Source organism: Vigna unguiculata, chromosome 2, assembly GCF_004118075.2.
Source record: "Vigna unguiculata cultivar IT97K-499-35 chromosome 2, ASM411807v1, whole genome shotgun sequence".
Taxonomy (NCBI): Eukaryota; Viridiplantae; Streptophyta; class Magnoliopsida; order Fabales; family Fabaceae; genus Vigna; species Vigna unguiculata.
The window spans coordinates 16,369,169-16,384,616 of record NC_040280.1 but is presented as its reverse complement, the minus strand read 5'-3'; the positions used below and the strand labels follow the sequence as shown (position 1 = coordinate 16,384,616).

The 15,448-nt window shown below is 31.8% G+C and overlaps 1 protein-coding gene across 1 annotated transcript; it reads left to right on the top strand.

Moving 5' to 3' along the window:
* Window positions 1-2,574: 2,574 nt before the first annotated feature.
* Window positions 2,575-15,183, top strand: LOC114173958 (inorganic pyrophosphatase TTM2-like). The gene is made up of 12 exons (XM_028058666.1): window positions 2,575-2,892; window positions 3,794-4,147; window positions 4,462-4,576; window positions 5,155-5,350; window positions 5,436-5,549; window positions 5,679-5,852; window positions 7,496-7,690; window positions 10,610-10,732; window positions 10,805-10,926; window positions 11,336-11,459; window positions 11,612-11,884; window positions 14,561-15,183. The coding sequence occupies exons 1-12, from the start codon at window positions 2,832-2,834 to the stop codon at window positions 14,777-14,779; spliced, it is 2,070 nt and encodes a 689-aa protein (XP_027914467.1). The 5' UTR covers window positions 2,575-2,831; the 3' UTR covers window positions 14,780-15,183.
* Window positions 15,184-15,448: the final 265 nt, after the last annotated feature.

Sequence of the window (15,448 nt, the reverse complement as noted above, 5' to 3'; positions counted from 1 at the left end):
GTCTTCAGCTTTTGGTGTTTGAGCTGTTGGAGTAGAGTCTCAAACCCCTCAGTTCCAGGCCATGAACATCTCAATCCCTTAGGAATGCTTATCTGTTTTGTGGTCATTTCTATGAGGAACACTTGGATGTTATCCTCATTTCCCAAACTAAGCCTCACTTCTACCTTGGTGTCGTGATTTGGAGAGCTAGGAGTGAGAGGAGTGGAGTCTTCATCCTCTTCCTCTATTTTCCCATCCCATGGATTTTTTAGGGTCAAAGACTCTCATGAGTGGTAACATGGGATATCTATAATCAACCCCTTCAAGTTAAGAGTTAAGGTCCCCTCGCCCTCCTTATCGATGAGTAGTATCTTGTTCCTCAGGCTTCGGAACACGTCATCTACTCTTGTCTTCTTAACATGTTATGCCATCACCTTTAAGAATAAAAATATATTTAGATTATTCAAAAAGAGTTATAAATAAAATAAGTTTATTATTTTACTTATAAGATATTATTCAAAAATAATATTTTAGTTATGGTTATTGTTTGATTACTTTTGTGTAAAATTATTGTGAAAGAATGATTTATCCTTGGTTGTTGATTTTAAATTCTTTTTGTAATTTGGTTGTTTTTTACTATTTTGAAAGTTATGAAAAGTTAGAAACGTAGTTGCTATGCTACTAAAATTTTGTGAGTAAAAGTCTCAAGAATTTCATATAAAGATGATGCGAGAGGATGATAAATTAAAATACAAAAATAAAGAATAAAAAGGATTGTATAGATAGTACAAATATACACTAGATATAGAGTCCAAAAAAAGGCCAGGTAAACATAGGAGAATGAAGGGTGGTGATATAGATACCATGGATTGACGTACACAATTAGTCGGATATTCAAAAGTTCACAAACCTCACACTCTATTCTCGATCGTCCTCTTGATTATCCTATTGTGACCAGGAAGGTAGTGTATAAATAACAAATTCTACAAGGTACATCCATTATGTTCATTAATTACCACATTCATTATGATTTGATGTACTTGACTGACTTAAGCATCAAAATGTCTTCTGTAGACACAACCCCTATCCAAAGTGAGGAGAATGAATACCCATGAGAAAGGATGAGTATCCTTCGGAGAGGACAAATATCTTGAAGTTGGAGCAATTTGGAATTAAGAGTCTTTGTAGAGTATATTCAATTATGTAAGAACTAAAACAAAATCATAATATTTAATTATGTCAATAATAAAATTTTATTTATGTTATTTATACATTTTTTAATAAAATAAATTTTGTATAACTATTTTAAATAATATTTTATAATTGAATTAACTAAAATAAAGAATCAACATTTAGATTTAAAATAAATATGTTTATCAATTTGACAAGTTTTAAGAATAATTAATTAAATATTTTATTTAAATACATAAAATCAAATAAGTTTTATAAAATTAAATATCTATAACTATATATAAAGGGGATTCCATCTTTTGTGTCTATAACTATATATAAAGGGGATTCCCTCTTTTGTGTCCACATTTCATAATTCCAACTTTACCCTTTACAATTTAATTATTTATTAAATTTTTAAAAATTAACGGTTACTTTTACAAGTTTTTATAAAACTATTTACTTATCTCCTTCTTCTTTTTTCTCCTACTATCCATCAATATTTATTTTTCTCATATTTTCTCCATATATTTCACTTTAATTTTTATAAATATACTTTTATTTTGTTCATTAACTTAATAACATTACAATATCATCAATTATTAATATAATTCAAAAAATGCGTACATACAGACACGATAGCGCCTGTGTTTACGCTAGTATTTAATAACGTCTATATATATATATATATTTACGAGTATTGTTTGCAACAGGTCTTAATTTTATAGAATTTATTTTTCCATCTATAATAACATTGAAAAAATTGTATCAGTTCATTGATAGAAATTAAAAATATCATTAAAGAATAGATATCCATCTTATAATAAGATTATCCTCTCTTTCTTTGTGCCAAGTTGTGCCAACTTGTTATGGTTCTCTAAGATCATGCTGCAGGAACATCTATTGCATAGGTATAGTTCCTGTTATTTGTGAAACATTTTTCTACATCATTACTTCTTCTTACAAATAGAAACATACAAACATGCAACATAAGTTGCCCTTATTTTTGCATAGTAAAAATTTAAATAAAATCATACAATATTGTGAACTAAAGATGTATATTTCAAAATATATATAATAAGTAAATAATTTTATTAAAATCAGTTTTACTGTTAAATATTGTTAGAAAACTTTCCGTATCGGTGTATTGCACGGTTACAAATATTAGTATAATACTAATAGAAACGTATTTAAACTTTTGTGTGAAATAAGAAATTAAAAGTTAAAAATTGTAATAATTATTGAAATTGAAACATAATACTAAAATTATTAATAGTTATAGAAGCTACAAATAATATAATATAATGTAATGTTCTTTATAGTAATATAATGTGATATTTAATAAAACGTAATATTTATAGTAATATTTATAAGAAAATGCAATATTTAGTTCTTGTATTTGATTCACCATTCCCTTGTATATGAAAGCTTCTCTCTTTCTCTTTCTCTTTCTATTGTTTTTGGTTTTTTTGGTTTTTGTTCTCTCTTTAGACCGTTAGCGGATCCTCTAGAAATTAATCCCTCATCACAAAATATCCTGGAATGGAGAAAATTCGCATTCCTTTTGTTTCGCGGAGAAGGGTAACATCTAGAAAGAAATAATATTAATATTAGAACTAATATTAATATTGATATATGGGCATATAGCAGAGCCGACCTTGAAATGATGGGTTCTCTGGGTTATGGTTGCCGTTGTTTGTGTTGTTGCTGAACTCACTGTAACTGCTCGTTCAGGGAGGCTCGGTGAGTTCTCTGATAATCACAAGGGTGTACATTGGATCAATTTTGATGTGCATTCTCTTATGGGTATTCTTGTTTTTGTACCAAAGCTTGGAAATTTTCTTTTTGATTTTGGATCCAAAGTGCTTTCAAGAACTGAGTTTTTCAAGGCCGGTTTTTGGTTTTGCTATGTTTCCAAACAACTTCTGTTGGTTTCTGTTTCCTGGGTGGGATATTTCTTTTCTTCTTAATATTTGTCACTCTATAATAATTTGTTATACGGGTGATCCTTTTCACGCTCTTAAAAAGTTGTTAGTTCAGGGTTTTGTTTTTTATTTTTTGTTTTTGATGCGCAATTTTAATTTTTTGGATTAGATATAGAGGTGGGGTTGTGTGTGATGTTGGAATTGTGATAATCTGATGGTGATACTAGAAAACTATATGCTCGCAGTCAGAACAAAACCCTGTATCTGTCTTCTTAGTCCTGCTGTATCAGTGTTCCTAAGCTAGATTTTGAATTTTACTCTTTGGGCCTGTAGGATATTCCAACTTGTATTCTCGCTGAATTTTGCATCTTTAAAGTGAGATTTGCACTTTAGAGAGAGAGCGCGATTGTACTTGTTCATTTCCAATAAAAGAGAATTTAAATAACTGTATGGATTGTTACATATGTGCATTAGGATGAGCTAAATGTAAACTACAGTTGTGTGCAAGATTACATGTCCACTGATAAAATGATAGAAAATGATAATAAGAATGCCAAGGCTTCTTTCTGGATTTATGTTAGAAAAATTAAAAGTGTAGTTAGCAAGCCATAATCCATCATTGTATGTTTGTGATGTGGTACAATGATATATGAGTTTAACATGAATGTTACATATTTATTTATGCATTATTTAACACTGATTTTTTTTTCCTCTTAGAGAAACTGGGAATTGTTCAATGGGAAAAGAGATTTCCGATTCTGATTCCCATCACAAACGTCTTGGTCTTTTAAAAGATCAAGTTCACTTGGTTAAAAGAAAAGACTGTGATCGCCATGAGATTGCTCCAATCCAAGACCAGCTATCCTTTGAGAAGGGTTTTTTCATTGTAATTCGTGCATGCCAATTGTTGGCACAAAAGAATGATGGAATAGTATTGGTAGGGGTGGCAGGTCCTTCTGGAGCAGGCAAGACTGTATTTACTGAAAAGATACTCAACTTCATGCCCAGTATTGCTGTCATTTCAATGGATAATTACAATGATTCCAGTCGAATTGTTGATGGAAACTTTGATGGTAAATCATGATCTGACCTTATGCAATGCTTTTATTATTCTTACCATGCTGCATTCTTGGAATACAGGCTGTATAGCATAATGAAACACAACTTTCGTGATTGTAGGAATGACATAGCTCATTTCGTAATAAAATATTTTTGTTGAGTGATGAGGTAGTATGTATGTCTATTAGTGTGCATCTGATACATAGATCCACAAAAATAAAATGTATGTGGTATCATATTCATGCTTTGATTATTGTGACATTTAAACTGAAACACCGGCTACAAGTTTGACACCAATCTTGTTGAACTCTGTTATTCCTTTGTCCAGATCCACGCTTAACAGATTACGACACGTTACTTCAGAATTTACATGATTTAAAGGAAGGAAAGCCTGTTCAAGTTCCCGTATATGATTTCAAGTCCAGTTCACGAATAGGATACAGGTTGAATTTTGGACCATGTTGATTAACTGTACAATTTGGCATATTTTGATGTGTTGAAAATTACTCTGTTGAAAAATTACTTTCTTGAGACATTGATCAGAGAACACTGTTTTTAGGAAAATAAAGATGAAAAATAGAAAATATGTATATTTGGTTAATAATTTTCAAGCAATGACTATGTATGAGAATATTTTGTATCAGCTTCTGTATTAACTTTCAGTTTTTTAATGTGTATTTCCTCTATGGTACTCTCAGTTAGGGAGGTGGATTAGTTCTAACTATACAACTGCTACATATGCCAAATTGTTAGTCGGTTGATGGAATGATGGACAAATCTCTTGATTCATATAAAGTTCTGAAAAACTGTAGAACACCCTTATAAGGTTCAGGGATGTAGTTTCCTACAGTTGTATCTTATTGGCATTTCATTTCAGTTTGATGTTCTGTGATCTGCAGCAATTACAATGCATATCTGAAATTTATACTTAATGTAATTCAAAGATGGTTTCAATTGGTTTGGAGTACTCCAATTTTATGTTTGCCTTCATTTTAATATTAAATATGTACCCTGGTTACAGGACAGTAGAGGCTCCAACTTCTCGTATCGTGTTTATAGAGGGCATCTATGCCTTGAGTGAAAAGTTACGACCTTTACTGGACCTTCGAGTCTCTGTTACAGGAGGAGTTCACCTTGACCTTGTAAAACGAGTTATACGTGATATTCAACGTGCTGGTCAAGAACCTGAAGAAATTATTCATCAAATATCTGAGACGGTTCATACTTTTAATATCTTTCATCTTTTTATACAGATTTAGAAAATAACATTTTCTAGAAGTGCCAATGTTTAAAACTTTTCAGGTGTATCCAATGTACAAGGCCTTTATTGAGCCAGATCTCCAAACAGCACACATAAAAATCATCAACAAATTCAATCCATTTACTGGATTCCAGAGCCCAACTTACATATTAAAGGTTAGTGCAATAATAAGTCATTATTTTAATTCCACTTGAGTAAATGAAATGAGAAGAAAGATAGTTCTGTGTTTCAATATTGATAAGAGATTATGTCTAAATAGAAACTCCATTGTATAATTGTTGTAGTCAGCAAAGAATCTAGCAGTGGATCAAATTAAAGCTGTTCTCTCTGAGGATTTTAAGGAAACAACAGAGCAAACTTATGACATATATCTTCTACCACCTGGTGAAGATCCAGAAACTTGCCAATCGTATCTGCGAATGCGAAATAAGGATGGGAAATACAGTCTCATGTTTGAGGTTTGGTTCCTGGCTATATTTCATATTCTGTACTGTAATAGTATATTGTGTATCACATGATTCCTTGATGTGAGCTTGCGCTATAAATTCAAAATTTGATTTTTCATTGGTACGAATAGGGTGTTGTTTGGAAATCCAATTAAAAATTAAATTTCTCCCAATGTTCCATGAATTGAAAAGTTACTAGATTCCTCTGCCTGAGAATTTTTTCTTTTTTTACTTTAAAATACTAACTCATAACTCAAGTTTTCCATCTCTATATAGTATCAAGTTACATTGCCAAAAGAAATGTTGTTGGTAGGATACTAAATGTATTACTAGAACTTATTAGAAGTTGTTAAAAGATTTTAGAGATCTCTTTGTAATTACTTTAGGGTTAGAGTTCTCTATATATAGAGTCTAATGTATTGTTTCAAATTAATCAATTTAATAAGAATCTTCTTCTCAAATTAATCCTTTTAAGTTGGTACCAGAGCTCTTGATCTTGGGAGTTCTGCTTCCGCTTTCTTCTTTGCCGTCTTAGTTAAGGTTCTTATTAGGTCACCTAAAGTGCAACCATTTCCTTTGATTATTTGGTTTGCCTGAAGTGTCCCCAACTTGTCGCTTTGTCATTGCTACTATCACCATCCACTGCCACTTCCAAAGTCGCACTGTTGTAGGATCGTTGTTGAAGCTATCGTTAGAGCTTTTGTTGGAGCTTTCGCTACTATGTGATTGTTGTCATCGTTGTTTCTACGTCACCGCTACCGTCACTATTGCTACCCATCACCACTACTATGTGCTGAAATTGAACACCTAAAATCTCTTATGGAGTCTATAAGCCACCTTTTGGTACTTTCTCTCTAACCATGATCGACACCAATTCTTCTTTTATTGTTTCTAAAAGTTTATGCAAGGACTCTTGAATTCTAGATTCTGGTGCGACAAACCATATAACCCCTCATTCATATCTTTTAACATCCCCTCATTCACATCTTTTTAAAATCATTTCCCTTCCTAGTAACCACATTCTTGTTGCCATCCCTCAGCCTTAAAGACATCCAATTCTTAGAGTGAGGGGTGTGTTGAAGATCCCACATCAATTAAAGATAAGGTCAAATTATAGTGTATAAGTGGGTGCAACCTCATCTTATAAGTTGGTTTCATGAGTCCTCTTACTAACTTGTTTATGACACCTATGACTTTTGGATGCTAGCATAAGTTTGATTCTTCATGTTTTAGGTTTTGGAGCTAATAGCATAAGGAACTATATGCAACCAAACATTTTTTATGTTTGAAGTTGGCGCTTTCTGAAATATCTCATTTTTACATCGTATATTTGATCTCTGGAAGAAGCAAAAAAAGTAGATTTTATAGAAAATGAGTGCACATATGCTTCAAATTATGCTTTGAAATTTACCCATTACACTTGGGAATCACTAGATTATTGTGTACAAAATTGATTACCATTATATCTTTTATTCTCTCTCCTAAACTGCTAGGTTTGTTGTTAACACTGTCTCCAATTTTGTAGTCGAAATACTTTATTATTTAGAATTTTAAAGGTTCATAGTTTGTTGGTTTGTGACTTCTTTTGATTCTTTTGGACAACAACAACACAACTCCATGATTCATAGAGAATGAAATGTCTTATCAATTTTCAGGAATGGGTGACAGATAATCCATTTGTCATATCACCAAGAATTACTTTTGAGGTCAGTGTGCGCCTTCTTGGTGGACTAATGGCCTTGGGATACACAATAGCCACTATCCTTAAGAGAAACAGCCATGTTTTTTCTGATGATAGGGTTTGTGTGAAACTCGATTGGCTTGAGCAACTCAATAGACATTATGTTCAGGTAATATTAGACTATCATGCTACTATTACATGCTATGGTGGAATAAATTTATTTAAATTCCCTTTTTCTCCAGATTTCTATAAATTTCAATTGCAGTCATTACTAAACTGATTATTGGAATAATCAATAATTTTTTATATTTTGTTTAATTTTTGTGCATATTTTTTTTTTATTTCTTTTTATCTTATTGTTGTTAGAGATATGATTTTATTATATTTGTGAAAATAGTGACAACTAGGTTTAGGGTTAATTCCCTTGTAGAGAATGAAAGTATTATATTATTATCATAATATTAAAAAAAATAGAAATTCAAATATAGAACATATATGTCTAATTAGAGAGAAACTTAATTTTAATTTACCAAAAAATGTCTTTCACATAAAATTCTATAACAATAAAAACTATACTAATTCTATGATAGTTCAAAAAAAGTGCACGTCTATATCAAAAAAACTTATTCGGAACAATTTATGGAAAAACTTATTCGGAACAATTTATGGAAAAAGAAGGGATATTTTACTGCATTAAAAGCTTTTTCATTAGGGCAATCTATCTTTATGTGGAATTTGAAAAGCTTTTTTTGTAACAAATATAAACATTAGAATAATTTCAATTAATTGGACTCAACGTCTCTTTTTTAAATACAAAAATATCAATATAAAATTTATATAGACTGTAAAATTTTTTAAATACAAAAATATTAATGTAAAATTTTATAGAACATAAGATTCAGTTATGAATTTAGGATATTTACATAATATATTTAATAGATTCTAATAGAATTCTTCAAAATTATTTTATTAAATGTTTAGTAAACAAATATTATGTTTTAATTGATTCTTTGAATCTCGACAATTGACTAAAACATAGGGTACTATATTTATAATGAAGAACATATATCTAAAATGAAGAATAATAAATGAGAATATAAGCTAAGCTCAAACACATAATATTGTAACTAACATAAGATATTGTAACTTATAATATCATAACAATATCTAACACTTCTCTTGAAACTGATGCTTATAAATCGTATGTACCAAGTTTGTTATAAATATAATCAATTCTAGGTCCATGTTAAGTCTTAGTGAAAATATCTTCTAATTGATCACTTGAGTTAACAAACGCAGTCTTGATGTCTCTAAATATAATCTTTTTTGAATAAAATGACTTTCAATGTGCTTGGTCCTTTCATGAAAGATAGGATTAGAGCTAATATGCTTGGTCCTTTCATGAAAGACAATCAATATGAATGTGCTTGGTTTTTTCATGAAAGATAGGATTACAACTAATATGAAGAACACCCTAATTGTCACATATAAATGTCATTTGAGTGACATCTCCAAATTGCAACTCTTTAAGTAATTGTTTTAAGCCAAACAAATTCATAAGTAGCAAAGGCCATAACTCTATATTATGCTTAAGCACTAGATCTTGCCACAACACTTTGTTTCTTGCTCTTCCAAGAAATGAAGTTACCTCTAATGGAAACACAATATACAGAAGTGAAGGAGTCCTACCCAGTCAACATCTGAGTAGTAGACAACTTTAGTGTTTTTAATGTAACCATATAACAAATCTTTCTAGAGGATCCTTTAATGTACTTTAATATATGAATGACTGCATTCCAATGATATGTACATGGGAAATTGAGAAATTGCTTCACCTCACTGACGGGAAAGAAAATGTCAACATGAGTAATAGTAAGATAGTTCAATTTTTCGACTAATCTTTTGTACTTCTTAGGATTTGAGAAATGCTCCTCTGTTTAGGTAGGAGTTTTGTATTGAGATCTATAGGTGTGTCAATAGATTTTGAGTTTATCAGACCACTTTCCTTTGAGATATAACAATGCCATTGTTGGATTGTGCTACCTCAATCCCTAAGAAATATTAGAGTGTGCCATGATCTTTTGTTTGAAAGTGGTGACAAATGTGTTGTTTCATCTAGGAGATGCTATTGTGATCACGATTTGTAAGGACAGTATCATCAACATATACTATTAAATAGATATACCCAACACTTGAGTGATGATAAAAGAATGAATGATCTGCCTTATTGTAAGTCATACCAAACTGTTGAACACTGCCAAATTTTCCAAACCAAGTCCTAGGAGACTGTTTTAGGTAATATAAAGATTTGCAGAGGCGATATACCAATCCAAAAGACTTCCATTGAGTAAGAAAACCTGAAAGTTACTTCATATAAATTTCTTCCTTCAAATCTCCATTAAGAAAAACATTTGAGCGCAGTTGGTAAAGAGGCCATTGTTAAAGAATAACCATGGCTTTTTCACTATTCTGAAGAGCAATTATTTCATCAAGCATAGCCTGACGCCAACCAAGATGTGCTAAGGCATCACCTACGGATTTTGGATTTGACATAGTAGAAATAGACGAAAGGTAGGTACAAAATGATGTAGATAACCTATGGTAACCCAAAACAGTGTAATGAGGAGATGGATTAAGGGTACAGTGTATACCTTTATGGAGGGCAATTAGAAAATACACATAGGGTAATATATTTATAATGAAGAATAATAAAGGGTAATATGAGTTAAGCGCAAATACACATAATATTGTAAATAACAGAAGATATTGTAATTGTAACTAACAATATCTAACCATATTAAAGATTTGATGAAATAAATATTTTTTTTAGATTTGATAGTGAAGTATCTTACGAAATATTTCCCATTATTAAATTTTTATTTTGTTCTTTATTATTCTATGAATTCTTTATTATAATCCCATTATTAGATATTGATTTTCTTTCTTATTGTTATATCTCCTCTTTATTATAAATAAAAATGTTAATGTGTATACAACACGCAAATTCATTATATTCCTTTCAACTGTTGTTTACATACTATTTTTTTTTTGCTGATTTATTTGGACTTTGGAACTAATTGATAAACAGGTACAAGGAAGAGATCGCTTGGTTTTAAAATACATAGGACAGCAGCTAGGTTTAGATGGTTCCTACATTCCTCGTACCTACATTGAGCAAATTCAAATTGAAAAGCTTGTGGACGAGGTTATGGTATGAGAGCTTACCATCTGCTAATGTTTTTTTGTTTCAGCATTTTCTGTCTAAGTGTTCCCACTTCTCCAGGCCCTACCAGAGGATTTGAAGACAAAACTCAGCCTAGATGAGGATTTGGTGTCAAGCCCCAAAGAAGCACTTTCTAGAGCCTCTGCTGACAGAGTTGCCATGAGAAATAAACATCTGAGGAGGTGAAAATTTTCCATCTAAATGCATTAAAAGAAACCACTAAACTGACCTTGCTCTAGATGGTTTTGATTTTTACTTTTGAAAACCTTTGATAGTGTTGATTAATCCTTAGCCAACCCTACCTGTTGAGACATGGCCTAATTGAATTGAAAATTGTTGGTCACATATCATAACCACCCATTAATGAAATTAAAATCGGTGAAATTATCCAGTGCTATATTGAGAGAAAATCAATGTACTTATTTGACAACATGAATGATGTTTGTTGAGGTACTTCATATAACTCCATTAGTTATGGGTCTGTTACTCAGGTACATTATTTGACAATGTTTAGTAAAGGAAACATTGTATACTTCTTGGAAAACTGCTTTACAATTACCTAATAATAGGACTACTGATTATCTTCGACAGTGGAATATCACAGTCATATACCAATCAAAGAGACAAAAACCTTGCTAAGGTTACTGGATATGATTCCAACAATAGAAGGTTTGTTGAAAGAAATTCAGAGTCCAGCACAATGGCGCTGAATCAGGTACATCGAGTCTTGTAGCAGTTTTTTTTTTTTTTTTTTTTTTTTTATTTCATGTAAAGATAGAGTTCATTTAATCACTTTTGCATTCGTCCATTTACCCACTAACTATCTAATTTATGTTTTATTTACTTAATTTACTTAATATATGGTAGGGAGCCATCAATCAACTTTCGGACCAAATTTCTGCCCTCAATGATAGAATGGATGAGTTTACAAATCGCATTGAAGAGCTGAATTCCAAATTAAACACCAAGAGAAATTCTCCAAGCCAACAGAATATGTCACTTCAAACTGAGACATGCAATGGATCAGCTCCCACCTCATACTTCATCACTAGTTTGGGCAATGGTTCCTTAACTGGATCTAAAATGGCAAATTCCTCTTCATCATCACAGTTAACTAAGGATTCTCCTTTAATGGATGAGGTATTATGAGTCTTATGTCACTTTCAGAGTATTTTATTGTTCTGACTCTTTAAGTTGATTCTTAAGAGGTGCTTCTTTTGGGAAGTAATGTCCGATGTTTTGGATATAACTTTCGAACAGAGGGTGGTTGGGAGTGAGAGAGAACAACTAGAGACATATTTTACTAACCCTCTAGATAAATTTTACTATGTTTTTTAAGTTTGATTCATATAAATCCTTTTAAGAATTAGACAAATGTAATATGGATTCACTGAACATATTTAATGGGAAACAGTGTTAGCAACTAAAAATTTAGAAGAAAAAGAAAGGAGATTTTTATTGAATAGGATGAAAAGGACAAGAAAAAGGAGAAATTCTCTACAAGGGCTCAAATGATTTCTCCTTTCTCATGTAGTCATTGCTCAATTTACAATTATACCAAATCTCCATCTCTCTATCCTTCATCCCTTATTTTCATACACATGTATATAAACATTTCATTCCTCTAAATAATTAGTAAATCACTACTGATTTTATCAACTCTAGAGAACAGTTGGCTGGCATGTTCATCAAGTCTCTTAGAGGCCCTCGGGTTGAGTACATTTTTACCAAGTTTGGTGCATATGACATATATGCTCCAAGTTGAGGGGAGTGTTAGAAATTAATCAGTTGTTATAGATTTGTAGGAAATTAACAGTTACATATCCTAGGAAACTAGGATGATTGATACCTAATATTTTGGTGGAATTTATTATAATTGATTATGAAAATTAGTATAAGTACATACTGTGTGGTGCATTAGACACACAATACATTCAACAAATATACATTTCTATATATTTACTCTCAACTGTTGTTGTAATAGAACTTCCAAAACTGCCCTTAAGTTCATGTTCTTCTTGATTGGTACTAAAAGAGAATATCATAAAAAAGTATTGAAACAAACTTTCTCGGTTTTAGCACCTCATTCATCAAATACCAGAAAGTTGAAGGAGCATTTGTCAATCCAAATGTCATTACCATGAATTCATATGTCCTTTTATGAGTTTGAAAAGTTGTTTTCTCAATATCTTTTTCCCACATTCTTATTTGATGATAGTCTGATTTCAGTTCCAACTTAGAAAAAATTTTGGCTCCCCCAATCTCATATATTAACTCTAATTGGAAGGGGAAACTTACTGGTATTGTATCTTTATGCAGTGCTCTATAATGAACACAAAATCCCATGCCCCATCTTTTCTCTTGACTAAAATAATAGGGCTAGCATAAGAAATTACGCTTGGGCAAATGATGCCTGCCCCCAACATCTCAACCACCAACTTTTCAATCTATGTTTTTGGTAGTGGGGATATTTGTATTGGCCATTCGGTATTTGAGAATCAACTTTTAGAACAATTGCATGATTGTGCCTCTTCGAAGGAGGAAGAATACCCGTAGCTCCAAAAACCCATGAATATTCATCAACGACCCTTTGCAACCATTCTATCACTTTGGTATCTTCTGCCGAGTCAGCTATTTGCTTTCATTCCAAAATATACCCTTCTCCTTCATCTTGCAAAAGCCCCCTTAAAATTGCCTCTGCCACGTCCTTCTTTGTTAGTCTTTACCTTATTATTTGCCCTTGCCGGTTCTGGATTGGGAATAAGAATTTGTCGCTGCTACTGATCTGGTTGAAGGAAAGAGAGAGTGCTCTCCTATGTTTTGTTCTTTTCTGTTTATTCAATAAAAAACCATTCTATTATTTCTCTTTTCAATTCTTGGTTCCTAGCAGATAGACACTAGCACTTTGACAGTCCAGAATCCTACTACTATTCACTAATTTTTCAATCACCCACAATACGCTAAAACACACCTATCTATACAAGCTTGCCAACAACGTAACTATTAACAGATTCCTCAGCTAACAACATAACTACTACTAATAGATTCCTCAGCTATTTGCATTAAAACAATTAGCAGTATTTTCTCTCTCCCTTATTTCTTCTTTCGTAGACCTTTGTAATAGGAGGTCGTATCCTAACATTGTCTAATTCCTACATTTATGCCGTCTATTTATAGTCAAATGAGGAATCAATGAAATCCATAATAATAGCAGAATCTTTCCATGTTTACATGCAATAAAAACAGATCCAGCAATATATGTAATAAAAACTGCGTGATGTATTATTTTAACAATAACTGAAGAAACTTCTCTTTCATGTAGTTAATTTATTATTTTATTCTGATCTTATTCTAATGTTGGAAACTTACGATAGATTAAAAAGATGGGTGAGTGTCAAAAAGGAAATGTGATTTACTTTTTTATATGGATCCATTGAATGTTGCACGCGGTGGCTGGTAATGAACGTCATGATTTACAAAACAACAGTTCTGCATGTTTCTTGCTATTGTGTAAATTTTGGTGTACCTAGTGGCGGAAAATCTATTTATAGATATATAATGGATCTTCAATACCATGTACCCAATGTTCTTTTACTGGATTCAAGTTGTTAGTGGTGTCTAGCACTAGAATATATTATTATCAGAATTTCCTCTTTCTTGGCATAGAGTTTTCTTGTGTATGACTAAAATGGCAAATGGGAAAAATACGGTAGGCTCTTGATTATGTAAAAAAATAAAATAAAATATCTGAATCACCAAAGTGTGTATGACTAATGTTGTATAGGCTCTTGATGATATTCTTGACTGTGTCGTCAGATATCAAGCATTGCACGCAGTCAGCGTCAGATCATGCATCAATTGGACAATCTGAATAATCTTCTCAGGGGTAGCTCAGGGGAGAAGTCTCACCAAACAAGAACTAACCGGAGAAGCATAGATACGACATCAGATACCATGGGAACCTCTGTTATGGCAGTGGTGGCAGTTGGTTTTTTGGGGATCTTCTTGATGAAGGGTTTGTTGAACCGAAATTGATTTCTCTAGATATAGTAACTGATTTAGATTCAAGATGTTTTTCTTCACTATGACAACCCTTCTGATAAGGAAGGTGTTGAGGCAATCGACAGTTGAAGAATTCAGGAGGCAGTCTTTTAAGATTATTTGAGGGTCGGATAGAGAATGATGCATGCCCACTTGAAATTTTGTGACTTCGTGGGCTTACTTTTTCATTACATTTTTATGCCATTTTAAGGACAGAAAACTATATCTATGTTTTGGAATTTTCAGGTGGTATACCATGTATATTTCTTTCCTCATTCGAAAATTTAAATAAGTTGGTAATAGTGAGGAGGTCAATTTACGGAGATGTTTTATTAAAATTGTAACAAACAAATCATGCTGTTAGCAAGTGAATGCCGTGGTGCTAGTTATCCTGTTAATTTCTAGTGTTTATTTTATTTCCTTTCGCAAATGCCTCTTTACATAGTGCATTATATATTTATATATTCATATAAATGTGTGTGTACGTACGAGTGTACGGGTAATGTTTATTTCATCACAACTAGGTCCGTTTTATTTTTATGTCGGGTAAAATCGCAAACATAAAACATCAGTTATTTTGTTAATTTCTAGTGTTTATTCATTTCAAATATTCATATACATTTGTGTGTATAAGTGTTCTGGTCATGTTTATTCGATTACAAT

Coding starts and splice junctions, on each gene's coding strand:
- LOC114173958 (XM_028058666.1), top strand. CDS start 2,832: ATGGTTGCCGTTGTTTGTGTTGTTGCTGAACTCACTGTAACTGCTCGT. Junction 4,148..4,461: donor TGTTGATGGAAACTTTGATG/GTAAATCATGAT, acceptor TCCTTTGTCCAG/ATCCACGCTTAACAGATTAC. Junction 10,927..11,335: donor AGAAATAAACATCTGAGGAG/GTGAAAATTTTC, acceptor TATCTTCGACAG/TGGAATATCACAGTCATATA.